The 26,638-nt window shown below is 39.0% G+C and overlaps 4 protein-coding genes across 4 annotated transcripts; 2 read left to right on the top strand and 2 right to left on the bottom strand.

Moving 5' to 3' along the window:
* The first annotated feature begins 4,973 nt into the window (after positions 1 to 4,973).
* On the top strand, positions 4,974 to 6,779 carry LOC9299905 (DNA repair RAD52-like protein 2, chloroplastic). Its single transcript, XM_002865525.2, has 3 exons — positions 4,974 to 5,412; positions 5,501 to 5,630; positions 6,462 to 6,779. Exons 1-3 carry the CDS (start codon positions 5,060 to 5,062, stop codon positions 6,594 to 6,596), a joined length of 618 nt encoding a protein of 205 aa, XP_002865571.1. The 5' UTR covers positions 4,974 to 5,059; the 3' UTR covers positions 6,597 to 6,779.
* Positions 6,710 to 10,249, bottom strand: LOC9301645. The gene is made up of 10 exons (XM_021034305.1): positions 9,915 to 10,249; positions 9,761 to 9,830; positions 9,403 to 9,527; positions 9,072 to 9,180; positions 8,904 to 8,967; positions 8,763 to 8,818; positions 8,264 to 8,371; positions 7,812 to 7,961; positions 7,534 to 7,704; positions 6,710 to 7,076 (listed from the first exon to the last, which is right to left on the bottom strand). The coding sequence occupies exons 1-10, from the start codon at positions 10,115 to 10,117 to the stop codon at positions 6,843 to 6,845; spliced, it is 1,290 nt and encodes a 429-aa protein (XP_020889964.1). The 5' UTR covers positions 10,118 to 10,249; the 3' UTR covers positions 6,710 to 6,842.
* A 205-nt stretch (positions 10,250 to 10,454) lies between these two features.
* LOC9299904 (serine/threonine-protein kinase-like protein CCR4) lies at positions 10,455 to 14,435 on the top strand. The gene is made up of 2 exons (XM_002865524.2): positions 10,455 to 11,703; positions 12,833 to 14,435. The coding sequence occupies exons 1-2, from the start codon at positions 10,722 to 10,724 to the stop codon at positions 14,110 to 14,112; spliced, it is 2,262 nt and encodes a 753-aa protein (XP_002865570.1). The 5' UTR covers positions 10,455 to 10,721; the 3' UTR covers positions 14,113 to 14,435.
* Positions 14,436 to 14,523: 88 nt separating this feature from the next.
* On the bottom strand, positions 14,524 to 17,215 carry LOC9299903 (adenylate kinase 2, chloroplastic). The gene is made up of 6 exons (XM_021034311.1): positions 16,922 to 17,215; positions 16,738 to 16,833; positions 15,741 to 16,004; positions 15,263 to 15,409; positions 15,069 to 15,143; positions 14,524 to 14,967 (listed from the first exon to the last, which is right to left on the bottom strand). The coding sequence occupies exons 1-6, from the start codon at positions 17,093 to 17,095 to the stop codon at positions 14,863 to 14,865; spliced, it is 861 nt and encodes a 286-aa protein (XP_020889970.1). The 5' UTR covers positions 17,096 to 17,215; the 3' UTR covers positions 14,524 to 14,862.
* Between the last annotated feature and the right edge of the window lie 9,423 nt (positions 17,216 to 26,638).

Genomic DNA, 26,638 nt, shown 5'->3' with positions numbered 1-26,638 from the left:
TTGGAATTCTTCCAGTTAAAAGAAAGAGAGAAAAACTTTTAACTATTCTAATTAAACATTTGGCATGAATCACAGAGTTTATGAATTACTTGCCTTGAATTATATCCCAAACGAATCATCTTGTAATTAAAACTTAAGAAAATAAATTTAAAGACCAAAAAAAGGGGTTGGTTTGGTTTTGAACTTCCACCTACCTCACCTAGTCACCTACTACTAATTGCAACGTCATGTATCTCACAATTTACTATCAAGTATCAATCACAGGTCATCAAGAATATGTCAAGGATCAATCATTGTTCTAAATATGACAAGTATATATATTGTATTTATGTTGTAATTAGAACTCTCTAGAATCCTTCTCTTGTATATATACCTCTTGTATCTCAATCAATAGAATCATCAAATTCCCAATTCATTCTATTTTCTATATGGTATCAGAGAAATACCGATCCTAGAAACCTAAAAATCTTTCCTTTTTCTCTCCTCCTTTTCCTCGTCCCCGTTTATCTCTTCTCTTCATCAATGGCCACCATTGCTGCCGATCAATCACAGGTCATCAACCTCAACCTCAACGCCACTTCCATTGTTAACATTAACATGGCTAATGTTACCAAGCTCACGACCTCCAACTACATCATGTGGAGCCGCCAAGTTCACGCTATTCTCGATGGTTACGGTCTCGCCAAGCATCTTGATGCCTTGGCCACCATACCAGACAAGGAGATCACGGTCAATGCCGTCACTTCACCAAATCCTGCTTTTGAAGCTTGGACCAGACAAAATCGCCTGGTCTACTCTGCTCTCATCGGCGCCCTCTCCCTCAGCGTCCAGTCCACAGTCTCTCGTGCCAACACCGCCGCTGACGTCTGGAATACGCTTGCCTCAACCTATGCTAAGCCGAGTCGTGGCCACATCAAACAACTCAAGCATCAACTCAATCAGTGGACAAAGGGTACCCGCACAATTGATGAGTATGTTCAGGGCCTAACGAATCGTTTTGATCAGTTAGCTCTCCTGGGCAAACTCATTGACCATGAAGACCAACTTGACTACATTCTCCAAGGGCTACCCGAGGAGTACAAATCGGTGGTTGACCAAATGGAAGGTCGTGATGTCCCGCCAAGTCTGACAGAACTCCATGAGAAGCTTCTTAATCATGAAGCCAAGATCATAACTGCTCAGCCCGCGACACCGTTTCCTATCACGGCCAACTATGCTACCAACAATCGTGGTCGCTCCTCCTCCAAGCCATCACACACTCAACCTTGGAAGCCACAACAATCCTCTGCTCGTGGACCCGAAGTTCGTGGTCCATTCAAGCCATATCTTGGTAAGTGTCAAATTTGTGGCATTCAAGGACATTCCGCTAAACGCTGCTACCAGCTTCAAACATTCCAAGCTCAGGCACCAACCAACCCACCATTGCTGCCAACACCTCCGCAGCCTCCGATGTCGTGGCAGCCCAGAGCCAACTTTGCCACTGCTGCACCGTCACCATTCCCGTACAACCCGTGGATCCTTGACTCTGGCACCACGCACCACATAACCTCTGATCTAAACAACCTAGCTTTACACCAGCCATACAACGGTGGTGAAGAGGTTCTCATTGGGGATGGTTCAGGTCTGAAAATCACCCATACCGGTTCAACTTCTCTGCCCTCCTCATCTCAATCTTTATCTCTACGTGATGTTTTATATGTTCCTGAGATTCAGAAAAATTTAATTTCTGTATACCGCCTTTGTAACGCTAACAAAGTCTCTGTTGAATTTTTCCCGGCCTCATTTCAGGTGAAGGATCTCAAAACGGGGGCCCGGTTACTCCAAGGGCGAACTAAAGCGGAGCTGTACGAGTGGCCTAATCCTACCTCCATTCCCACATCCTATCTTACCACCACATCAAAACCAACTTTAAAAGAGTGGCACTCACGTTTAGGCCACCCATCTCTCCGCATTCTTAAAACAATACTCTCTCAGTTTTCTTTACCATTTTCTGATTCTCAAATAAAGTCGCTTTGTCGAGATTGCTCTATTAATAAAAGTCACAAATTATCTTTTTCTGAAACCTCAATCTCTTCTTCTCGTCCCCTCGAAATTCTCTTTAGTGATGTATGGACATCTCCGATTATTTCAATCGATAATTACAAGTATTATCTCATAATCGTTGATCAACATACTCGCTACACTTGGCTTTATCCACTCAAATTCAAATCACAAGTCAAAGAAACCTTCATTCGATTCAAAGCTCTTGTCGAAAACAAGTTTCAAACACGTATTATAACTCTTTTCTCCGACAATGGTGGAGAATACATAGCCCTAAGAGATTTTCTAGCCACAAACGGCATCACCCATCTCACTACACCACCTCACACTCCCGAACATAATGGTCTTTCAGAACGCCGTCATCGACACATTGTTGAGACCGGTCTCTCCCTTCTTTCACATGCCTCTATCCCAAACACTTATTGGTCTTATGCTCTAGCTGCAGCCGTATACCTAATAAACCGCATGCCTACACCAACTCTATCTTTCCAATCGCCATACCAAAAGCTTTTTCAAACAAATCCAAACTACCAAAAACTTAAAACCTTCGGATGCCTCTGTTTCCCTTGGCTTAGACCGTACAATTCACATAAACTCCAACCAAAATCTTCTCCTTGTGTCTTTCTCGGTTACTCTCTCACTCAAAGTGCCTACATATGTCTAGAACCACAAAATCATCGAATATATATTTCTCGTCATGTTCGTTTTGATGAAACAAATTTTCCCTTCTCCTCTCTGCAGCCAAACACTCGAAATATCTCACCTCCACCTATTTCTGAAACACAACCTCTCCAAGTCCAACGTATCACCCTCGTACAGCCACCGTCGCCTCCGACCTCGCCCCCGCGTTGTGATTCGTTGCCGGAGATGACGCCGGAAAATTCTACAGAGGCTCTGTCCTCCACGTCAAGCTCTTCTGGTGATTCACCAAGCCCAGTAAACTCACCAATCGTTTCTGCAGCCCATTCTCCCAGTCAGGCCCAAGACCACAATTCACCAACTAATTCAGCCCATAGTCAAAGCCCTTCAGAAGACAATTCAGAGACAGGCCCAATACACAACTTGGCCCAGCTAGAAAACAACGACACCACAACATCGTCTTCCTCAAGTGCTTCGCAAGCTGTTCCCGTGAATGAAAACCAACACTCCATGGCCACAAGATCAAAGTCTGGAATCATCAAACCAAACAAGAAGTATTCTCTCGCTGTAACACTAGCCAACTCAGATCTCGAGCCACGGACAGTTACACAAGCTCTTAAGGACGATCGATGGCGCAACTCGATGTCTGACGAATTCAATGCCCAAATAATCAATCATACATGGGATCTCGTTCCTCCACCGCCACCACATGTCAACATCATTGGTTGTAAGTGGATCTTCAGAACTAAATTTAACTCTGATGGTTCAATTAGCAGATTCAAATCAAGGCTAGTAGCGAAAGGATACTCTCAACAACATGGTCTAGACTACGCCGAGACGTTCAGTCCAGTGATCAAATCCACAACCATTCGAATTGTTTTGGGTATCGCAGTTGATCGGGACTGGCCAATTCGACAGCTTGATGTCAACAACGCCTTTTTACAAGGCACCCTCACGGAAGACGTATACATGTCACAGCCACCGGGTTACGTCGACAAGGATAGGCCAGGACATGTATGTCATCTCAAGAAAGCTCTTTACGGTCTCAAACAAGCTCCCCGAGCATGGTATCTCGAGTTGAAATCATACCTTCTCTCCGTTGGGTTTGCAAACTCTGTTTCAGACACGTCTCTGTTTATTTTGAAGAAGGGATCATCTTTTCTATACATGTTAATCTATGTGGATGACATTTTAGTAACAGGAAATGATGCGGCTCTCCTTCAGTCAACACTCAATGCTCTTGCAAATCGATTCTCCGTCAAAGATCACGAAAAGCTCTCTTATTTTCTTGGTATTGAAGCTAAACGTGTTCCTAATGGCCTCCATCTCACACAGCGTCGCTATATTTTGGACCTTCTTGCACGACACAATATGTTGGCAGCAAGTCCAGTCGCTACGCCTATGGCAACATCACCGAAATTGAGCTTATTCTCGGGCACAAAACTCAGCGATCCAACCGAGTATCGATGTGTTGTGGGCAGCCTCCAATATCTTGCCTTTACAAGGCCAGACATCTCCTATGCCGTCAACCGTCTCTCTCAATTCATGCACTCTCCAACAGTGGATCATTGGCAAGCAGTGAAACGTGTTCTAAGGTATCTCGCTGGCACTCCTACTCATGGAATTTTTCTAAGCCGCAACAACAACACACACACTCTCCATGCGTTCTCTGACTCCGATTGGGCCGGAGACACTGATGATTTTGTCTCCACCAATGCTTATGTCGTTTACCTTGGAAACCATCCTATATCGTGGTCTTCAAAGAAGCAAAAAGGAGTTGCTCGTTCTTCTACGGAGGCAGAGTATCGTGCCGTCGCAAACACGTCAGCTGAATTGTCTTGGGTACGGAACCTACTCACAGAACTCGGCATACAACTACGACAGACACCAGTTATTTATTGTGATAATGTTGGTGCAACCTATCTCTGCGCAAATCCCGTCTTCCATTCGAGAATGAAACACATTGCTTTAGCATATCATTTTATTCGGGGTCAAATACAATCTGGTGATCTTCGTGTGGCTCACATTTCCACCAAGGACCAGCTCGCAGATGCACTCACCAAACCTCTCTCGCGCGCCACCTTTCAGTATCTAACTTCCAAGATTGGAGTTTCGAAGACTCCTCCATCTTGAGGGGGCATATCAAGTATCAATCACAGGTCATCAAGAATATGTCAAGGATCAATCATTGTTCTAAATATGACAAGTATATATATTGTATTTATGTTGTAATTAGAACTCTCTAGAATCCTTCTCTTGTATATATACCTCTTGTATCTCAATCAATAGAATCATCAAATTCCCAATTCATTCTATTTTCTATATTTACCACTTCTCATGTTTTCCTCTTAACTCACAGTTTTGCTCCGACACGAAATCAATGGCTTTGCAAATGCAGCAGACCTCAACGGCCTTCACAATCTCCGCACCGTCCACCGCCGCTGCACGCATCAAACTCTTCCCTTTCAGAACCGTGGCGGTTCGCCGGTTAACGGCGAATCGCGGAGTTAGATGCAGCGGCGGTGGAGTCGGAGTCGGAGGTGGAGACGTGGGGAAGAAAAAAGCAGTTCCTAATTCGAATTATGTAGTTCCTATTGACAAATTCTCGTCGTCTTCGTCGATTACTAGGCCTTTGATTGAGATACTTCGTGACCTTAACAAAAAGATTCCGGATAACATTGTTAAGAGTCATGATCCTCCCTCTACTTCTGCTGCTTCTGGTTTTATCCCTTGGTACTAAACTCTTTTTTTTGGATCCTTTAGTTTAAGAAGTTGCTTGTTTGGTTCATTGATCTGACTTGTGTCTGGGTTTTATTTATAGGTACCATGCAAATCGGATGCTTAGCTTCTATGCTCCTGGTTGGTGTGGTGAAGTTAGAGATGTTATTTTCTCTGAGAATGGTAATGTTACTGTTGTTTATCGTCTCACCATTCGTGGCTCTGATGGTGAGGTAAGCTCTTCAACATTCCTCAATTTCTTGCTTATTTTTTTTGAGGATAGTTGTGTGTGATTAAGTAGGTAATCAAAGCAACTCATGTCTGATTTTGACTAATTTTGTGCAAAATCAAACCTTTGCATTGTTTCTCTCTTAGTGACTCTTTTTAGAGGAAAACCCTGATGGTAGTCTTCAAGAGTTTATTAATGATTAAGGAAAAGATTCTAGTTCATGTCTTGATGTTTGTTTGTCTTGTTTTGTTCAAAATCAAACCTTTGTAGAGGTTGATTGTCTAATGGTAGCTTCCAAGAGTATATCAACGATTAAGGAACATATCTAGCGCCCACTCTCCTTTGAATATGTTAAAATTAAGAAGAACTAAGTGTTTGTGATGCACTGATCAGTTTTCTTTCTTGTCACATCTCATCTTACCGATATTTTAGCTACAAATTCAATCAAGTTATAAGTGTTTGTGACTGCGCTAGTTAGAAGAAGATTTTGAACCTTATCCTGATAAAGAACTGGCTTGAGAAGATACGCAAATATATCTGTATTTATAAGAGACTATAGATTGACGGATATTTGGATGAAAGTATCTGCTTTGGTGGACTGAAACCAAAGATAATGTGATCTTGGAAGTCCTCGAGCCGCCGAGCCTAATGACTTCGGTCATCTATGGCAATGCCTAAACCAGCAAAATCCCATTTTTATGACTTTGAATGATATGATAGAAGGTTGTTTTGTGGAGAGCGAGTTGAATGGGTTGTTGAAATTGTAAATTGATATTAGTGAACCAACATGTGACATTGATCACAGGACTAAGTTTTGAATTTTTATGTAATGCAGGCACATCGTGAATCCACTGGGACAGTAACGACGACTGATGATCACATTGAGGATCCAGTTACTGCAGCTGAGGAAATAGCATTCTGCAGAGCATGTGCACGATTTGGTCTCGGCTTGTATCTATACCACGAATAGTTCACCGATCATATCAAGTGTGCTTACTGTTTTTCAAGACCCTCAATTCCGTTATCTGTTTGTTATTTCTTCCTTCTTTTTGACATCCTTGTGTGATCTAGGGTACCAAAACATGCTATCGACAGGACTTTTTATGTATAACCAAACTCTTCATGTTATATATATATATATACAGTTACATTACTTAAAATAGTATGCAATCGCCTGTGTTATTAGAATTTTTTTATGTTGTGTACATGAGAAACATTATGGTCTCAGAAGTTTTGGACCCATATTTGAAGCCATCCAAGAAGTGATTGCATCGACAAGCAGGGCAAGGTCTTTGGACATATCAGCACGAAGGATCTTCGAGTCCATTCCCAGCGAACCTCCAACCTCTTTAGCCATAGATTCCCACGGAGTCCCGACAGCAATATTTGCTAAAAACTCACTTCCTCGATTCACAGCTTCTACCATTCCTGGTGGAACATCCGGAAGAGCCTGTCCAGACAGTAATATAAGACACTTTTAATATTAGCACCTTAGAGAAAGCAAAAAAAGAGTCTCCATATCGATTGTAACTGTGAATGCATGTTCAATCTGCTTTCGTTTATGTGTTAACGGGTTAATTTTAGGAAAAGAATAACAAATGAAAACTGAATCTACAATAGAAAGGTTTGTATTGTTTTGGGTTCAGTTTTGGTTTGACTTCACTTTTTAATCAACCATAGGTTTCAGTTTGGGTTTTCAGACTGTCGTTTTGGTGTTTCAGAATTCTGAAAATAAACCACATTAACCGAATAAGACTTATTTTAGCTCTCAAATTGGATCAGCGGGGTTTAGTTTTCTTCGGATTGAACACTTTTAATTCTAACACAGTTCGTGTTCTTGGACTATCTCCATGGTGATGGCTCAAATCACTGTTGCAAAATAGTTTGCCTTAAACAGAACTCAGTACCTGTTGCAGAGGGAGACCGTGATCTCCTGGCAGTGTACGGATAGACATGTCTAGCTTTGAGCTAATGGACGATTCCACACCAAGCACCTGAGCCAGGATTGATGTTTCATCTATTGAATCATCCTCAAATTTTATCAACAGATTCCTAGAGATTCCATAGTAGGATCTTACCTGTACATTTTAGCAAGAATATCGATTAGTGTGATAGATGGTTTATCAAGACGAGATAAGGCTCCGTGATGAGACATAAACCCAAAAACATTATGCGTTTCACCTACAAGGCGTCTTGTTTCTTCTGGTTTTGGAATAAAATCTTCTCTTCCCTTTACTAAGTCCATGTACAAGGGAGGGAGCTGTTCCACTAAGGGAAGAATTTGCTTCATGATGGGAGGGCTAAGCGTTTCTAATTGCTTTCGGGTCATCTCTGCCTGCAAATAGTTTTTGTTGTCAGTTTTTTTGAGAACACCATCAACAAAGGATGTAAGATGTACCAGTTTACGACTTGATGTGTCAAAAATCAAAAGTAGCATTTACTGCTATTTTAAATAAAATGGAAAGAAAAAAATTGATAAGGAGTAAGTGCACTCATGACGGCATTTCTTGAGTTAGCAAACAAATTGGTCAAACACAATCACCAAAAGCAAGAAGTTAGACTATCACTTGGGAAACTAGTGAAATCCGAAGAGCTGCACATCTTAAAAACAGCAGAGAAAAGGAATCAGAACCTTACCCCAAGGCGGATTGTTGGGGAGGTTGCCATCTGTGATAATAGTGGTCCAAGTCTTTGGGCCATCGGCACAAGAACTGGGGAGAACAAAGGAATAGCTAAGCTCGCTTCCTGAAAAATTAGGGGTTCCAATAAGATATCACCTTTTACAGGTTTTGAGATTCCATAACAGGATTTACAATATCTTTCCACAAAAAAAAGTATTATTTTAGATCACAAGGGTTTACAGGGAAATACTTTTTAAGAGTATATTGTCTTATCTAATTGAATGAGGACAGTCAATGGGGTGAAATAATGTTGGGAATATTTTCTATTTCAATGTAAAGTGGTGGTGATATGAAGAAATTGGGATTCCGACCCGGTGTTTTTCCATAAGAATTGCTTTATGAATGTTTAACCTCAATCTCCTAAGTCCTAAGTATATACCTTTGTTCTTTTCAGTTTTCCCCAAACAATTCTATCTTTAATGGCAACTATGATTGCCTCTGGCAAACCCATTTACCTTGTTATTGAATGCCATAAATACATTCCCATTTCGCTGAACGGCATACCTTGATCCTGAATGACTAGTGAAAACCAACTCAATAAAAATCTAATGAGCTGAATCAGTTTAATACATTGACAACCATTTAAACCTACTTACCAATCAGAAGGTGAATGACGGATCCCAGTGAATGACCGATCCCAAAAGATGGAAGATCCTGCACCTGTTGAGAGAAAGAGCATTCAAATTGACACCAATTTTTCTTAACTTGTGCATAGAACAAATTTTTTGTTTTTTGTTTCTCTAGGATCACTAAAAGATACTCACTATTTCTTGTAGAGATCGGCAGCATCTATCAAACTTAAATTGTACTTCATCTGCAATATTGAAGTGGTCAAAACCACTAGCATAGGGTGTCGCGATAACCAAAATATCCCTGCACGAGAAATTTTGATAACTATTATGCAAAAAACATCACAACATTATCATAAATTCATGAAACAAACTAGATATAGATAAGCCAGATTCATTAGTATAATTTTTGGTTTGCTCACTTATCTGAAGAAAATTGTCTTCAGAAGAATATCCAGATGCATAGTTAATATAATCTATCAGATAATGCCTAAGAGAAGGAAACATACTACACCATGAGACTTACTTCTCTGCTAATCTCTCAAGAAACAATCGATAGGTAAGCTGTGGTGCTGCACCAACAAATATACCGCCAATGAAATGAACAACCATCTTCGGTTTCGAGTTTCTTGGTTTCAGCACCCATGCTCCCTAAAACAAGGTTCACTGAATTGTTAAGAACACAAATCTGAAACAAAATTTATTCTAAGAATCATCCATTTCATCATAGTAACCAGACAATACACTCTGTTCACATGTAAACTTCGAGTAAACATCAACTTCAAATTCTAATTTCAAAAACTCAAATCAATATTTGAAGATAAGCTCCTGAATTCTTCATATCCAAAAGCACACAAAGGAATTGAGATAACACAAAGACACACCTCGACTTCTGACCAATCAGCGGATCCACCGGAACTACTCTGAGATTGTTTAACAGTCTCTGTCAATAACCTGAAAATTCGTATTTGATTCCACAACAGTGAGCTTAAAGATGAAGGTAGTTACGCAAATCGGTAAAAACAACAGTGGCTTTACCTCTCAATCTCGCCGTAGAGTTGAATTCCGGTAGATTGAGTCCGATCTCTGTCATTTTCTTCGTAGCTACAAAGGACTCTTCGTGAGACACGCTCTTTGCGGAAACTTAACATTGAAGATAGAGACGGGCGATTGTGAGAAAAGCTAAAGAATCGCCGGCGGGGAGAGAAAGACGGTGGCGCCCAGAGGGAACACGTAGCCATAGCTCGGAGCCGGAGGAGATTTTGGGTATTTTGAGGTTCGTCGTCGAGAGTGTTTATATTCCGTTCTGATTTTGAAATCGGAGTCGTGTACGCATTAGACTTCTATGACTGTAACAGCATCTTGTTTCGCAGCTAAACGCAAACATTGTGATCAGACCAAAATTTAATTGGAAATTGTGTAAAAGAAAAATGGGCTTCAATTATACTTAATGGGCCACATTTGCTTTCATGATGATGAAGAGTGTCATCCTCTCATGAAGGATTTGTGCAAATGAAGTATGTTTTTTTCCAAATAAAATGAAACGTGGAACCGAGAGAGAAATGAACTAATTCATTATTTTGTTTTCACCAAAAAGTTAAGTATGTTTAGATGCGATGCCATTGTCACTGAAAGTAAGTGTTGAAAAGTTCAAAGAGTTGACCATCAAAATAATTAGAACAGAGAAAAAGCACTATAAAATAACAAGACTGAGTTAACAAGACTGAGTTTTGGTCTCTTGGGAGGTGTCTCTGTCTCGTGTCTCTCTAACCGCGTTGATTTGCCGTCTTAAAAACACAACTCCTCAAACATAAAACATTCACACGCCATGAGAACTCTTCTTCAATGGCATTTAGCATTTCAATCTCTCGTTGCTCCTTTCACTTTGTGTCTTTCCTTCTTCTTCTTCTATCTTCCTTCTCTTTTGTTTGCTTTTCCCTCTCCACTGTCTCCATCTCCCACATCTCTAATCAGACTCTTGTATGTGCTCTCACCAACCACTCTTATCTCCAATGTTCCAGTTTCCCTTTAAATTCTATTCGATTCTCTTTAACCGATAACCTCCGAAATCGTAGGTTTTCCGGGGTTGTCTCCGGGAATGGGTTCGTGTGCGGGTTGAGAACGGTGCTGGATTCCAACATTTCCACACTTCTTTGTTGGAGATTTTCTGTTAACGGAACCAGTTTGTTGCACAAAAGAATCTACCACGGTCCTGAGCTAGAAGAGTTAGAAGCCGGAAATTCCCGCATTTGTGGAGTTGAGAGAGTCTCAAGGAGCCTCCGTTGCTGGCAACCGTTCTATCTACCACGGTCGGATAACTACAGTTCCATTGCCTTGGGAGATAACTTTTTCTGTGGGCTATCTCAGCCACCTGGAAGGATCAGCTGTGAAGGAGAAGGTATATCCAAGGTACCGAGTGGAGACCGCTACATCGCCATCGCGGCTGGATCAAGACAAGCGTGCGCGATCACGGTTGACAATGATGTCGAGTGCTGGGGACAAACGGAGTCGTTGCCACATGAAAAGTTTTTAGCATTGGCAGTTGGGGAAAACCGTAGCTGCGGTATTAGATGGTCTAATGGAACTGTGGTGTGTTGGGGAAACAACAAAAATTTCAGTTTGCCTCAAAGTCTTAAGGACATTCATTTCACATCAATATATGCTAAAGGGCAAATCTTTTGCGGTGTTGCCACAAAAAACTACACTCTATATTGCTGGGGAAATGAGAATTTTAAATCGGGTGTTTTCGCTCCGTTCCAAGGCCTAATTTCTCAAGTGGTAATGCCAGGACCGTGTAGAAGAGAATGCCCTTACCGTCCATTGTCAGGTTCACAGTCATTATGCGGCAATGAATTGATGATTTGTGATTTGAAAAAAGAGGATGGAGAATTTCCAGATACAAAGGCACAAAACTCTATGAACAAAACTTGGAGCAGAAGAAACATTGCGTTTCTGGTGGTTGGATGTGGTGGAACGTTTTCTTTTTTTTTTTGTATGAATGTAAAATTTATTCACCAAAAAAAGACGGTTTTACAATAAATGCAACATCAAGCTGAAAAAATCTGAGTTTTTTAGAGGGATTATAAGGAAGGGAAAACTAGCGACTATGGGTTTGGAACCAATATCGCAGTCCGCCTTCATAAGTGGGTGAGCCCGTCGTAATTAAGGTGCTCAACCGGTTACGAACGTTCTTGTCGATCAGTTTTGCTAGGATGGATGCTGGGGTTGGTGACTCGCCGTGTCGTCTCCCATTCCGTTCTCGCCATAGACTGTGGATAGATATCTGAAACACATATCTCAAAACAAACAAATGTAGCTTTGAGGTAGATGGAGCCGTGAGTAAAGGAAGCAGAGTTTCCCATCGTGTTGTGTAGTGTTGCCCAAGCATGTCTCGTGTGAGGGCTGACCAGACGTGAGACGAATACGGACAGGAGAAAAAGAGGTGTTCTCTTGTTTCTATGTTCCCATCACACAAATTACAAGCACCATTTGCTGCAGCATTCCACTGTAACAGTCTATCTCCCGTAGCTAAACGATTACGAATGGCGATCCAAGTGATGAATGAGTACTTAGGCGTTGAGTGGGGGAACCATACACCCTTATACCATTCACACACCGGATTAGTGTCTCGTATCGTATACCAAGTGTCCTTTGAACTGAACGTTCCCTTGAAAGAGCCATTGTTCCTTTTCCATAGTGAAATATCCTTGCCCGCTAGAGAATGTGATCGGAGGGAATCCAACTCATCCTCAACTCGGTTTAACATTTCATATCGGTGTCTGCGTCGGCGGTGATTTGAGAGGGCTGCAGCAACTGAGCAGTTCGTGGCAATACCCATATCGATACATCCCCGGGGACCTAAAACATCAGCCAATCTCCCAAGAGAACACCAATTATCATGCCAAAAGGAAGTAGCCAGACCTGTAGAAGAGAATGCCCTTACCGTCCATTGTCAGGTTCACAGTCATTATGCGGCAATGAATTGATGATTTGTGATTTGAAAAAAGAGGATGGAGAATTTCCAGATACAAAGGCACAAAACTCTATGAACAAAACTTGGAGCAGAAGAAACATTGCGTTTCTGGTGGTTGGATGTGGTGGAACGTTTTCTTTGCTCCTTGTCATCAGTTTCTTGATCTTTAAAAGCCACTCTCGATGCCGTGTCCATGACTCTGGACGTCTTGATGATACTAGGACAATAGACATGCCCAAGCTCGAGAAGAGGCTGAGCAGTCTAGTAAGTCTAGGGAACACTGGGCAGCTCATGGAGTTCTCAATTGACGAGCTGGCTCTAGCCACAGATGGTTTCTCTGTCAGGTTTCAGCTCGGGATAGGCAGCTTCGGCTCTGTTTACCAAGGTGTTTTATCGGACGGACGTCACGTGGCCATCAAACGAGCTGAGCTAACAAACCCTACATTGTCCGGGACCACAATGAGAAACCGACGAGCAGACAAGGATTCAGCGTTCGTGAACGAGCTAGAGTCTATGTCGCGACTCAACCACAAAAATCTTGTTCGACTTCTTGGTTTCTACGAGGATGAAGAAGAGAGGGTTTTGGTGTACGAGTACATGAAAAATGGATCTCTCGCCGATCACCTTCATAACCCTCAATTTGACCCTCTTACGTGGCAAACACGCTTAATGATCGCGCTTGATGCCGCTCGTGGGATCCAATACCTCCATGAGTTTGTCGTGCCTCCGGTGATTCATCGTGATATAAAGTCGTCAAACATACTTTTGGACGCCACATGGACAGCCAAAGTTTCGGATTTTGGCCTCTCTCAGATGGGTCCAACAGAAGAAGATGACGTGTCGCACCTCTCCTTACACGCCGCCGGTACGTTGGGCTACATCGACCCGGAGTACTACAAGTTTCAACAGCTCACAACTAAGAGTGATGTTTACAGCTTCGGCGTCGTATTGCTGGAGTTACTGTCCGGTCACAAAGCGATACACAAGAACGAAGACGAAAACCCGAGAAACGTAGTGGAATATGTTGTACCATACATTTTGCTGGATGATGTTCATAGAGTACTTGACCAGAGGATTCCACCACCAACGCCATACGAAATCGAGGCGGTGGCTCATGTCGGATACTTGGCAGCAGAGTGTTTGATGCCGTGTAGCCGGAAAAGGCCATCAATGGCGGAGGTAGTGAGTAAACTTGAGAGTGCTTTGGCCGCTTGTTTGACGGCTCCAAAGACGGAGACCGTATCTCGATCAAACACTTATTAGCCACGTTTAGCTTAATCTTTTTGGTCAACCGTAATTGTATTTATTTTTTAGGGATTAGGAATTTAATTCATTGGTACAAAATTTTAATATTTTCTTCAACGAAAACCTGGGCACAATCCGATTTCTTTTTGTTGCTTGATGTGAAAAGTTCAAAGCAAAAGCCAATGAGTTTCGCTGCTTCTTTTTGTACGCATTACATAAGATTCCAAGTCAATGATTTGAAGACAAGAAATGTTAAAGCTTACCAACTTATATTAAACTCCATGGGAAAAGTCTAAAAGTCGTCTAATATTAGTTGCTAGGAAAAAGAGTTGGTGAATAATTGGTTTACAATGGTCAAATTGAATTTAGACGCCAATGGTCAAAATTTGACTGATACGAAAAAACTAAAGAAATTTTAAAGGTCCTAAATCACTTGGTAACTCAGTTCTATTCTTTATGATTGCGACAAGAGAACACAATGGGTTATTTTTAGTAAATCTACAGATTATATAAGAAGGTCTGCATATTTCTGAGGTTTGAGGTAGACATACATTGTCTTAATGGCAATAAAATGACCCGTTATTGCGATACAAGTGATATCAATCGAGTGTGATAAATGCAAGAAAGGATATTTACCGCTGGTTAGGTCCTTGCCAAGAATGATTCAACTTAAAAGTGAACTTGAAGCAGTGTTCCTCTGTTGAAGCAATTTGGACACAGTAGTGTCGATCTGGGCAAGCACTTCCTCAGGTTTGTACCAAGAATGATTCAACTTAAAAGTGAACTTGGAGCGGTGTTCCTCTGTTGAAGCAATTCGGACAGAGAAGAATCGATTTGGGCAAACACTTCTTGTTTTGAACGGTTTCCCTCAACCTGGATAATAATAGTAAATGAGGTGCCATCTTACTTCATGAAAATCATTAAAGAAGAGATAGCAAAACCAAAATAGAAAGAGTGTGACTGAAATCCCATGCCTTAATAGTAATATCGTCGTACATAGAAAGCACATCTCTCACATTTTGGTTATGAGTTTTCAGCCGCAGTTTTGCCTACAGGGTAAGAGAAAAAAATTCAGAGACAGAATGGACTAAGAGTGAATTTCATATGTGAGAAATAATGGGCAACTTTCAACAGACAGAAAAATATTGTATAAGAAATATTGATTTACCTTCTCTTCGGTATCATCAAAACGTTGGGTGAGTCTAGCAGCAATCTCTTCTGTCTCTGGAGGAGAATACTTCAAGTGGTAGATCTTTCCTGTGACAGGATCCAATCGACGCCCAACAACTCTTTCAATAAGTATATCTTCAGGAACCTATTCAAAAGCAGAGTAGGCTTAAATCAAATGAGCACATCTCCATTCATAGGATAAAGAGTCAAAGCAGTGTGCTAAATCTAGTTAAAACATCTTACACAAAAGATAAATATAGCTAATGGACCTAGTTTATTATCAGTTGTCTGGATTGTAACTCTAAGACTGATTTACCAGAATTTAACTTTTAGCAAAATGTTGCAGAATCTATGGTCCAAAGAAGTAAGATTTTATCCATTGCATTGAACTCACAAATATAGGTAAAATCTAGCAAGTTATAGAGAAAGCCTTCAGATTAGAGATAAGGAACATTAAAAATAAGAACAGTGCTTACTTCCAGGACAATGAATAGATCAGGCTGGAATCCAAATCCCCTGAGAGCTGTTGCCTGTGATGCGCTCCTTGGATATCCATCCAAAAGCCACCCATTTTGCTCTGAATCTGTCTGCGATAAACGATCTTTTACCATCATTACAACTATTTCATCAGGGACCAATTGTCCTTTCTCCATATGTTCTTTTGCCCTTCTTCCATTTTCACTTCCAGAAGCGATTTCAGCCCTCAGCAAATCTCCAGCAGAGATATGCACCAAACCATACTGCATACCGACAAAAGAGGAAAATTTCAATCTGCATCTGTTTCATGAAGTAAAAAGAGAACTTAAAAAGCATGAAGTCTTCCATGGAAACAAAAGTAGAAGGGAGTAGCAAGTTCCACAGAAGCACTGCTTTGAGTACAACTTTCGTTACCTATTCATTCAACAACAACCTTTGCTTTTAAGTCTTAACTAAACATCGGACACATTACAGCAAAGAGGTAGTAATTTATGTAATAATTAACCGTCATGAAGAAAGCATGAAGTCTTCCATTGAAACAGAGCCTAAAAATTAGAAGTAAAAACGAGTAGCAAGTTCCAGAAACACCGCTTTTTTCATCACGAACACGATTTTCCTACTTATTCAACAACCTAAACTTCTAGTCTCAACTAAACACCAGACACATTACTAAACCCAAAAGTACGACTAAACACCTGACACATTATTATCGAAAGCAAGATTTTCCTTACTTATTCAAGAACCTAAGCTTTAGTTTAGCATGTTAACCTCTTTATAAAGACTATTAAATCGCAGTCATCATCACATAATAGAGCCAATAACTAGTTTAATGCTTAAAATCACTCCTAGAGAAACCCCTGAATCAGCTCAGGTAATGCTCTATAAGTGGCCAAGTTAAGGTTCATTGACAAAATCTTTCAAAGTATTTTCAAATTGATAGTAAAATGAATTGGATTGATGAGATTAGTATCCAAAAAAAAAGATGAAGAAGCTTACTTTGTGAGTAATCAGCTCGCATTGTGTACCTTTACCAGAAGCAGGAGCTCCTGAAATCATAATTTTGAGAGGCTCCGATTTTTCAGCCGCCACGATCTATATTCCTTCCACACACAAAAAAAAATATAAATTAACAGATCGCAAATGGTATATTAAAAAATTGCAGCTCAAAACAATCATTCACCTGGAATTTGGGGGCGATAATCGACGGAGATCTCGAAACACGTCGGAGACGGTAAAAAGAGTGTACGGAATCTCCGGAAAATGAGAAAGACGACCGTGAAGCTGGTGACGGAGAGGCACGAGGCCGGTATAAAGTCACCGGCGGCGGAGAAATAGAATTCACACAGCCCGTCATGTCTCTCTCTCAATCTCTCTTTCTCTCTCAGAAAGCATGTGGTGGTGGATACAGAGGACTTAGAGGAGGAATTAGTGTTCCGATACTTTTAGAGGCCCAAACCTAAATGGACTCTCACTCATGACTCATGACATGTCTAACTTTATGAAACGAATGTGTTTGTTTATATATAAAAATGGTTGTAGAAGTCGTTGGATCAAATGGTTGATGAAAAAAAAAAAACAAAAAAAAGTCGTTGGATCAAATGGTTGGGTGCTTCGTAGATGGCTAAGATGTTGTGGGTTCAATTCCGGGAAAAGGGGATTTTTATACCCGTATTATCTGTACCGTGTTACAAAAGTCAAAGAAATCAGGCTGAGGCTGCGCAGCCGTGAGATGTTTATAATTTTTCATGTGGAGCCCACCGTCATTATGCGTGCATAGTAACTTATCTTTTTCTCTATAAATAGAACGTTCATTGTAAAATCACGATTGATACTTTAACAATAAGAAGTTATAAGAAATCTCTCTCCTCCTCTCATCTCTTTATTATCAATATCCCGATCCTTCTGCGGGTATAAATTCTTTCTCCATTATTTATTTATATACACCATAAAATAAATTAATTATTTATAACACGTTATCAGCACGATCACTCTATGATCGCTGGAAAAAAATACGGTATTATACCGGGAGGTATGTCGCCTCGTTAAAAAAAAATATGAGAAAAAAAAAGAAAAGAGAAAAAAAAAGAGAAAAGAAAATTATATAAATAAATAAAAGAAACTATACATGTATATATATGTTACTTCATGCATCCTAATTAATAATTTTCTATCAATGGTTGGCTGAGCCACCTGAAATTTTATTTACTGCTTTAAATATTTATTTCTGCTACCGGTCGGCTGAGCCGCCTTAATTTTATGCACTGCTTTAAATATTTATTTCTGCTACCGGTCAGCTGAGCCGCCACATATTTATTTACTGTTTCTATGTGAATGACTCCGTGACCATAATATCACCGTGAATTATTTGTTTATATTATGATTATTATACAAGAAGGTTTATTCATCTGTATAAATATTTTTATCTGAATCGATAATTTTTGTTTGATTGATCTCTAATTTTTCAGATTAATTTTTGTTTAAATCTTTTTCCGCCAACGGTCTCAAAGAAAAATTTCAAAATTTTTCAAAAATTTCAACTTTTTCCAACGGCTAGGAATAGTATTTTTCAATCTATAAATACATTTATTTTCTCATTCATTTCATCAAAATTTTTTTTTTTCATTTCTCTAAAAACTCTCTCCGAAAAAAAGAAGAAGAATTTTGAAGTTTTGAAGTTTTGAAGAATGTTTCGATTATTTTTAATATTTGTTTTTGGAATCATTATTATGTGTATCTATAATCTTTGCGTTGTAGATTTTACTCCGCAAGAATTTCGTTTGACTATTAGTTTACTTGTTTGTACACTTTTTATTTTTGTAATCGCTTCCATTATTAATATAAACGGTTCATTTTAAATATGTTTTAAAATAAATTAAATAAAGATTTCTAATAATATTCCATGTTTTTATTTTAGAAAAACAAATGGCAAACATCGAGAAACTCAAGTTTCCGGCTCTACAAATAAGTGGAGCAAATTATATAGCATGGACAACCAATATAGAGCTTCATCTAGAAATGGAAAAAATATCTGAGACAATAAAAGAAAAAAATACTTCGTCTTCTCCGGAAAAGGCGAAATCAATTGTTTTTCTCAGAAAACATCTAGATGATAATCTGACGCATGATTATGCGCAGACAAGAGATCCTGCGGAGCTGTGGAAAGCACTAAAAAATCGGTTTGATAACCAAAAAGCAATAACGCTTCCACATGCCATGGATGAATGGAATTCTTTACGATTCCAAGATTTTGAAAAGGTGGAGCATTATAACTCCGCAATGCTGAGAATAGTGGCACAATTAGAATATTGTGGGAAGCCGGTTAGCGAAGCAGAAATGCTCAATAAAACTTTCCTCACTTTCCACAAAAACCACTATGTGTTGCAAGAGCAATACAGAAATTGCGGATACGAAAGATTTTCTGAGCTAATTGTGACGCTCATGCTTGCGGAAAATAATAATGAGCTTCTTATTAAAAATCATAATGCTAGACCCACTGGAGCCAAAGCATTTCCTGAAGTAAATGCAACAAATGCATCTGATATGGAAAATACAGAGCGAGGCAATCAAATCTATCGAGGTCATGGTCAAGGTCGTGGCCGTGGTCGTGGTCGTGGTCGCAGATTTAATTGGGGTCGTGGAAAACCGAATAACCACCAAAACAACAAACCAAATACTTGGGTCCGACCTGAGCAAAATCTGAAAGGGAAAGAATCCCAAGGAAGTACCAGCCAAAAACGTGATAACATCTGTTATAGATGTGGATCAAAAGGGCATTGGGCTCATGTCTGTCGAACCCCTGAACATCTTTGTAAATTATACAAAGAATCTCTAAAAGGAAAAGGGAAAGAAGTGAATTTCACAGAACACTTCGAGGGTACGACACACCTTGACGCTTCTGACTTCTTTGATGATTTGGATGAAACCGCTTTTACTGAAAAGTGAAATGCTATATAGTGAGACTGCTGAAATAGTCTCCACTTATGCCATATATGTATAATATTATGTTTCTCGTTATTTTGAATAATGTTGTTTTAACAACAATTTAATGTATAATTATTGTGTGTTTCCCTTTTATGAATGAAATTTACTTTCTTTTTATTGATGTTTATCTTAATCACAGAAATGGATGAGGATTCAAACAAATCAAAAGCAAGGAAAAATATCAAAGAAATTTGTATACCAAATAGTGGAACAACACACACTATTCTGAGACATAAGAGATTTTTCTCTGAATTAAAACCGACAAAAGTTATTGTCAATACAATATCGGGTCCTACGGACTTGATTGAAGGAAGTGGCAAAGCGAATTTTATATTGCCTAATGGAACAAAGTTTTCCATAAATAATGCCTTATATTCTCCGAATTCTAAGAGGAATTTGTTGAGTTTCAAAGACATATACCTTCAAGGATATGAAACTCAGTCTGCAACTGAGGATGGAAAGAAGTATATGTATATAACTTCTAATAAATCTGGAAAAAGACATGTCGTGGAAAGATTTCCAGAACTTCCTTCTGGTTTGCATCATACCTATATAGATGCCATAGAATCACATCTTGTGATCAAAAGAAATCCAGAAGATTTCGTATTATGGCATGATCGTCTTGGTCACCTAGGCACCACAATGATGCGAAAAATCATAGAGAGCTCACATGGTCACTCATTGAAAAATTATGAGTTGAATCATGGAAATAAAATGACATGTGCAGCGTGTTCTCTTGGAAAGTTGATCATAAGGCCATCGCCAACCAAAATTGATAAAGAATCACCAAAGTTCCTTGAACGAATTCAAGGCGATATTTGTGGACCGATACATCCACCATGTGGACCATTCCACTATTTTATGGTAATGATTGACGCATCTAGCAGATGGTCACATGTTTGTCTATTGTCATCTCGAAATTTGGCATTTGCGAGATTTATAACTCAGATAATCAAATTAAGAGCTCAGTTCTCTGATTATTCCATTAAGAGAGTTAGACTAGACAACGCTGGTGAATTCACATCCCAAGCATTCAATGATTATTGTATGGTAACGGGAATTGAAGTTGAACATTCTGTACCTCATGTTCATACACAAAATGGCTTGGCGGAATCATTAATTAAACGTCTGCAATTGATTGCAAGACCATTGATCATGAGATCAAAACTTCCAACCTCTGTATGGGGACATGCCATTTTGCATGCAGAAGCACTCATTCGGATAAGACCAAGTGCATACCATAAATACTCTCCACTATAGTTAGCATTTGGTCGAGAACCAAATATATCTCATCTAAGAATTTTTGGTTGTGCAGTGTATGTGCCTATAACACCACCACAACGTACAAAGATGGGACCACAAAGAAGGTTGGGAATATATATTGGCTGTGATTCTCCATTAATTATAAGATACCTAGAACCGCAGACTAGTGATGTCTTTACGGCACGATTTGCCGATTGTCACTTTGATGAGAAAGTATTCCCGGTTCTAGGGGGAGAAAATAAGCAAGTAGGAAAAGAAATTAAATGGTGTGTACCATCCCTGTTACACCTTGATCCTCCTACAAAAAGTCAGAAATAGAAGTTCGACGAATTGTGCATTTGCAAAGTATAGCAAATCAACTTCCCGATGCTTTTGCAGATACCAAAACAGTAACTAAATCATATATACCAGCTGCAAATGTTCCTGCTCGAATTGAAATACCACAAGAAAGTGGAAGAGCAGATGATACACGTGAGTCTAAAACACGCTTGAAACGTGGTAGACCAGTTGGTGCTAAGGATAAAAATCCTAGAAAACGAAAGGAAGTTGAAAAGCATGATATTCCCAAAATAGCAGAAAGCATTTTGGAAGAAACGAATCATGAGTCTAATGACAATGATGAGCATCATGAGCATGAAGGAAATCATGAGATTTCTATCAACTATATCCATAATGGAAAGATCTGGGATCGAAATAAAATGGATGATGTTAATGACGTTTTCTCATACCTTTTGTCAAAGGAAATTGATGAGGAAAACGAGAATCCAGAACCAAAGTCGGTATATGAATGTCAAAAGAGACATGACTGGATAAAATGGAAAGATGCAATACAAGTCGAACTTGATTCGCTCAATAAGCGAAATTTATTCGGACCTATTGTACTCACACCTGAAGATGTGAGACCGGTTGGATACAAATGGGTTTTCCTTAGAAAACGAAATGAGGAAAATGAAATTATGAGATACAAGGCTCGTCTCGTAGCTCAAGGATTTTCTCAAAGACCCGGGATTGATTATGAGGAAACATATTCCCCCGTTATGGATGCAATAACGTTTAGATTCTTGATGAGTCTAGCGGCTGATGAAAATTTAGAAATGCGTCTCATGGATGTTGTTACAGCATATTTGTATGGATCATTAGATACAAATATCTATATGAGAGTTCCCGACGGGTTTAATATGCCAGAATTATTGAAATCTAAACCCAAAGAGTTATGTGCAATAAAGTTGCAAAGATCATTATATGGGTTAAAGCAATCTGGGCGAATGTGGTATAATCGTCTCAGTGAACATTTAACGAAAGAAGGATATGTGAACGATCCTATATGCCCATGTGTTTTCATCAAGAAAACAAAATCCGGATTTGTGATAATCGCGGTATATGTTGATGATCTAAATATAATTGGGACTCAAGCAGAAATACAAAAAGCAACAAATTATTTAAAAGGGGAATTTGAGATGAAAGATCTCGGACAAACAAAATTTTGTCTTGGCCTACAAATTGAACATACTCAAAAGGGTATATTTGTTCATCAATCCACATACACCAAAAGAGTGTTAAAACGTTTTAATATGGATAAGGCAACTCCTCTCAGTACTCCAATGGTCGTTAGATCACTTAACGTTGAGAGTGATCCATTTCGACCGCATGAGGAAAATGAAGAGATACTTGGTCCTGAAGTACCATATCTAAGTGCAATTGGAGCCCTTATGTATCTTGCGAATTGTACAAGACCTGATATATTATTTGCCGTTAATCTTTTGGAAAGATTCAGTTCATCTCCTACGAGAAGGCATTGGAATGGGATTAAACATATCTTCCGATATCTTCAAGGGACGATGAATTTAGGATTATTTTATCCTAAAAATTCAAAAGGGCAAATGGTTGGTTTTGCAGATGCAGGATACTTATCAGATCCAGGATACTTATCAGATCACAGACTGGATATGTCTTTACAATCGGAGGCACTGCTATATCCTGGCGTTCCCAGAAGCAAACGCTTGTGGCTACTTCTTCAAATCATGCTGAAATCATTGCACTACATGAAGCAAGTAGAGAATGTGTATGGTTGAGATCAATAAGCCAACACATTCAATCAAGCAGTGGGATCAACGTAAACAAAGAGGCAACCATCCTATATGAAGATAATGCTGCATGCGTTGCCCAAACGAAGGAAGGATATATCAAAAGTGATAGAACCAAACATATCCCTCCGAAATTCTTTTCATACACCCAAGAACTTGAGAAAAATAAGACATTGAAGTCAAATATGTCCGATCATGTGACAATACTGCACATCTCTTCACAAAATCACTACCTACCTCGGTGTTCAAGAAGCATGTCTATGCTATTGGAATGCGCCATCAACGCGATCTGTAAAGTTAATCACTCGAGGGGGAGATTACGTCGTTGTACTCTTTTTACCTACTAAGGTTTTTCCCACTGGGTTTACTCAGAAAGGTTTTTAACGAGGCAACAGAAGACGTTACACAAGACAATAGTGACACTGGTCTCCAAGGGGGAGTGTTACAAAAGTAAAAGAAATCAGGCTGAGGCTGCGCAGCCGTGAGATGTTTATAATTTTTCATGTGGAGCCCACCGTCACTATGCGTGCATAGTAACTTATATTTTTCTCTATAAATAGAACGTTAAACGTTCATTGTAAAATCACGATTGATACTTCAACAATAAGAAGTTATAAGAAATCTCTCTCCTCCTCTCATATCTTTATTATCAATATCCCGATCCTTCTGCGGGTATAAATTCTTTCTCCATTATTTATTTATATACACCATAAAATAAAGTAATTATTTATAACACACCGTGGATTTTCATACCTGGACAATTTCGTAGGGTATTTTACAACCTAAACTTCAATAAAATTTGAATCTCATACCTATACTTGATACAACGGGCAAAAATCGGAGTCAATCTAACGGGTGTTAGTCAACTCCGTTATGATGCTGAGTCATGTACACGTGTACGCTGACGTGTATCAAAACGATGTCGTTTTCATACCCGTACTGTCTGCGCCGTGGATTTTCATACCTGAACAATTTTGTAGGGTATTTTACGGTTGTTAGTCAACTCCGTTACGGTGCGTATCGAAACGACGTCGTTTTGATATGTGTTCTCAAAGTTTTAAATTTTTTTGCAAAATTGGAGACTCGAACCCGCGAGCCGTAGTCACATGAGAAGCACCGAATACCAACCGATCCCACAACGTTCATTGAACCCGCGAGCCGTAGTCAATCGTTTTAAATTGCGAAGAAATTATGAATACTAGAGTTACGAATTGAGAAATCGTTTTCTCATTTCTTCTTCTTCTTCTCTGAAATTAGGCATGAACAAAGTTTTACCATGTGACTACGGCTTCGCACAACTTTTTGGGTTTATAAGTTAAAAAGATTGAGGAATACTCGATGAATGATGTGGGATCAGTTGGTATTCGGTGCTTCCCATGTGAGTACGGCTCGCGGGTTCGAGTCCCCTTGTTTTGCAAAAAAAATTAAAACTTTGAGAACACATATCAAAACGACGTCGTTTCGATACGCACCGTAACGGAGTTGACTAACAGCCGTTAGATTGACTCCGATTTTTGTACGTTGTATCAAGTATAGGGTATGAGATTCAAATTTTATTAAAGTTTAGGTTGTAAAATACCCTACAAAATTGTTCAGGTATGAAAATCTACGGCGCAGACAGTACGGGTATGAAAACGACATCGTTTTGATACACGTCAGCGCACACGTGTACGATGACTCAGCACCCGTAACCGGAGTTGACTAACACACCGTTAGATTGACTCCGATATTTGCCCGTTGTATCAAGTATAGGTAAGAGATTCAAAATTTTAACGAAGTGTAGGTTGTAAAATACCCTACAAAATTGTCCAGGTATGAAAATCCACGGTGCAGATAATACGGATATGAAAATCCCCTTTTTTCGTTCAATTCTTGTGTTTTGCAAAAAAGTTAAATTTTTACTACAACAAACAAAATGTAACGGCGTTGTCTAACATCCGTTAACTACGACTCTGATTTATGCACAAACAGTAAAGTTTAGGTATAAAATTCAAATATTTTTGCGGTTTGGGTAGAAATTAACTCTACGTCATCGTTCAAATCGAAAAACACACTCTACTAACTGTACGGATATGAAAATACCCTTTTCCCTGTTCTGTTTCCATAAATAGTTAACTATCGCTAATTGAAACCCTCTTTCTTTTCTACTTTTTTTTTTAAACATACCTGCATTAATCCAATAAACTTTTGGAACCGATTACAATATAAGTGTCTCCTATAATGAGTATCAAAAGAGCAAACCAAGTTGCTAGAAAGGAGATTATATAGAGACCTATTCTTTGGGCTCTAATTAATGGATCCAAATCATAATGAATGATACTTTTTATTTCCCTAGTCAGAGCAATCACTAGTCTAGAGAGACTCTCTCTAAGAGAGTCTCCTATGTACCAAACTAGGTCAGAGCCCGCGGTGACACCGCGGGGGAAAATATTCGTCAACAATTATATTTGATTTGATTATTAATATCTTCTGTGTTTTATAGTGAATGTGATGTGTTGTAATCGAATCTGGTGTGGCTAAAACATTGTTAGGAATAAGACCCATTATGAAACCAATTGCTGACACGTTATTATTGTAGTTGAGCCAATTTATAGGAAATTCGTAGTCCATCTATTTATTAATTGTTGGTTAAAAAAAAAAGAAAAAAAAAACGAAAACAAAGAAGCTGAACTCTTCTTCTTCAGCGAAATCGAAATTTTTAGGAGACCAATCAATTGAGTGATTGCATCTCCGTTTTTTGGCTTCAGAACCTAATTTGATGCAATTTTAATCGTAGAGGTAAGGAATTTTTATGTTTTTCAGCTATAGGATCTATATAGCAAGCAATCCATTCGAATTAGAACTTACAAATCAACAATTCATATTCGAAATTAAGTTGTTATAGTAGATGAGATATATACTTATTATAGGGGAAGCTTGTGTTGTTGTTTGGGAAGATTGATGTACTGTGTTGATGAACGTTTGAATTGGGATTTGGTGAAACGAAATTCGGATATTAAACCTCTATCTATCGATGTAGTTACTTTTCATTGTTGAGTATCATTGCCCCGATGTTAAGTTTAGCAGGTGGTGTATGTGAATATAAGATTGACGAATTGTATGAATTTATTTGAATTTCTGTTTTCAAGTAGAGTTTTCAAATTTAGTTTAGTTTGGATGGTATTGTAATATGAAGAGATAAATTCATTTCTTTTAAGAAATTTATTTGATTAAAGGAAGAGCATAAGATAAGACTTAGTAGTAAAGTTGAATGGAAATGAATTATTACATTGTATTCTAAGATGTATCCTAAGCAGCATGCAAAGGGAAGAAAAGTTGATTGCTAAAGGCTTGTGTTTAGACGTATGGTGTGATACAATATTTATAGTCGAATACAATTGTAGGGTTTAAACCAAGAATATTCGTCAAAGGATATTCAACGGCGAGATTGTAGGGTTGTTTTGATTGACAAAATAATTAAAAAAGAAGTAACATGTCAAGAAAATATATGATTAACTAAACAATATAATTCGTTTCTACATTGTGAAGATTCTTTAAGATTGTACTTGCGATACTAATAAGATTAGATC

Source organism: Arabidopsis lyrata (genome assembly GCF_000004255.2).
Source record: "Arabidopsis lyrata subsp. lyrata unplaced genomic scaffold ARALYscaffold_8, whole genome shotgun sequence".
NCBI lineage: Eukaryota > Viridiplantae > Streptophyta > Magnoliopsida > Brassicales > Brassicaceae > Arabidopsis > Arabidopsis lyrata.
This window is presented reverse-complemented; position numbering and strand designations above follow the sequence as displayed.

Coding starts and splice junctions, on each gene's coding strand:
- LOC9299905 (XM_002865525.2), top strand. CDS start 5,060: ATGGCTTTGCAAATGCAGCAGACCTCAACGGCCTTCACAATCTCCGCA. Junction 5,413..5,500: donor GCTTCTGGTTTTATCCCTTG/GTACTAAACTCT, acceptor TTTTATTTATAG/GTACCATGCAAATCGGATGC. Junction 5,631..6,461: donor TTCGTGGCTCTGATGGTGAG/GTAAGCTCTTCA, acceptor TATGTAATGCAG/GCACATCGTGAATCCACTGG.
- LOC9301645 (XM_021034305.1), bottom strand. CDS start 10,117: ATGGCTACGTGTTCCCTCTGGGCGCCACCGTCTTTCTCTCCCCGCCGG. Junction 9,528..9,760: donor CTGATTGGTCAGAAGTCGAG/GTGTGTCTTTGT, acceptor ACCTTGTTTTAG/GGAGCATGGGTGCTGAAACC. Junction 7,077..7,533: donor ACGGTCTCCCTCTGCAACAG/GTACTGAGTTCT, acceptor CTGTCTGGACAG/GCTCTTCCGGATGTTCCACC.
- LOC9299904 (XM_002865524.2), top strand. CDS start 10,722: ATGGCATTTAGCATTTCAATCTCTCGTTGCTCCTTTCACTTTGTGTCT. Junction 11,704..12,832: donor CCCTTACCGTCCATTGTCAG/GTTCACAGTCAT, acceptor GTCCATTGTCAG/GTTCACAGTCATTATGCGGC.
- LOC9299903 (XM_021034311.1), bottom strand. CDS start 17,095: ATGACGGGCTGTGTGAATTCTATTTCTCCGCCGCCGGTGACTTTATAC. Junction 16,005..16,737: donor GCGAGCTGATTACTCACAAA/GTAAGCTTCTTC, acceptor GTCGGTATGCAG/TATGGTTTGGTGCATATCTC. Junction 14,968..15,068: donor ACGACGATATTACTATTAAG/GCATGGGATTTC, acceptor ATTATTATCCAG/GTTGAGGGAAACCGTTCAAA.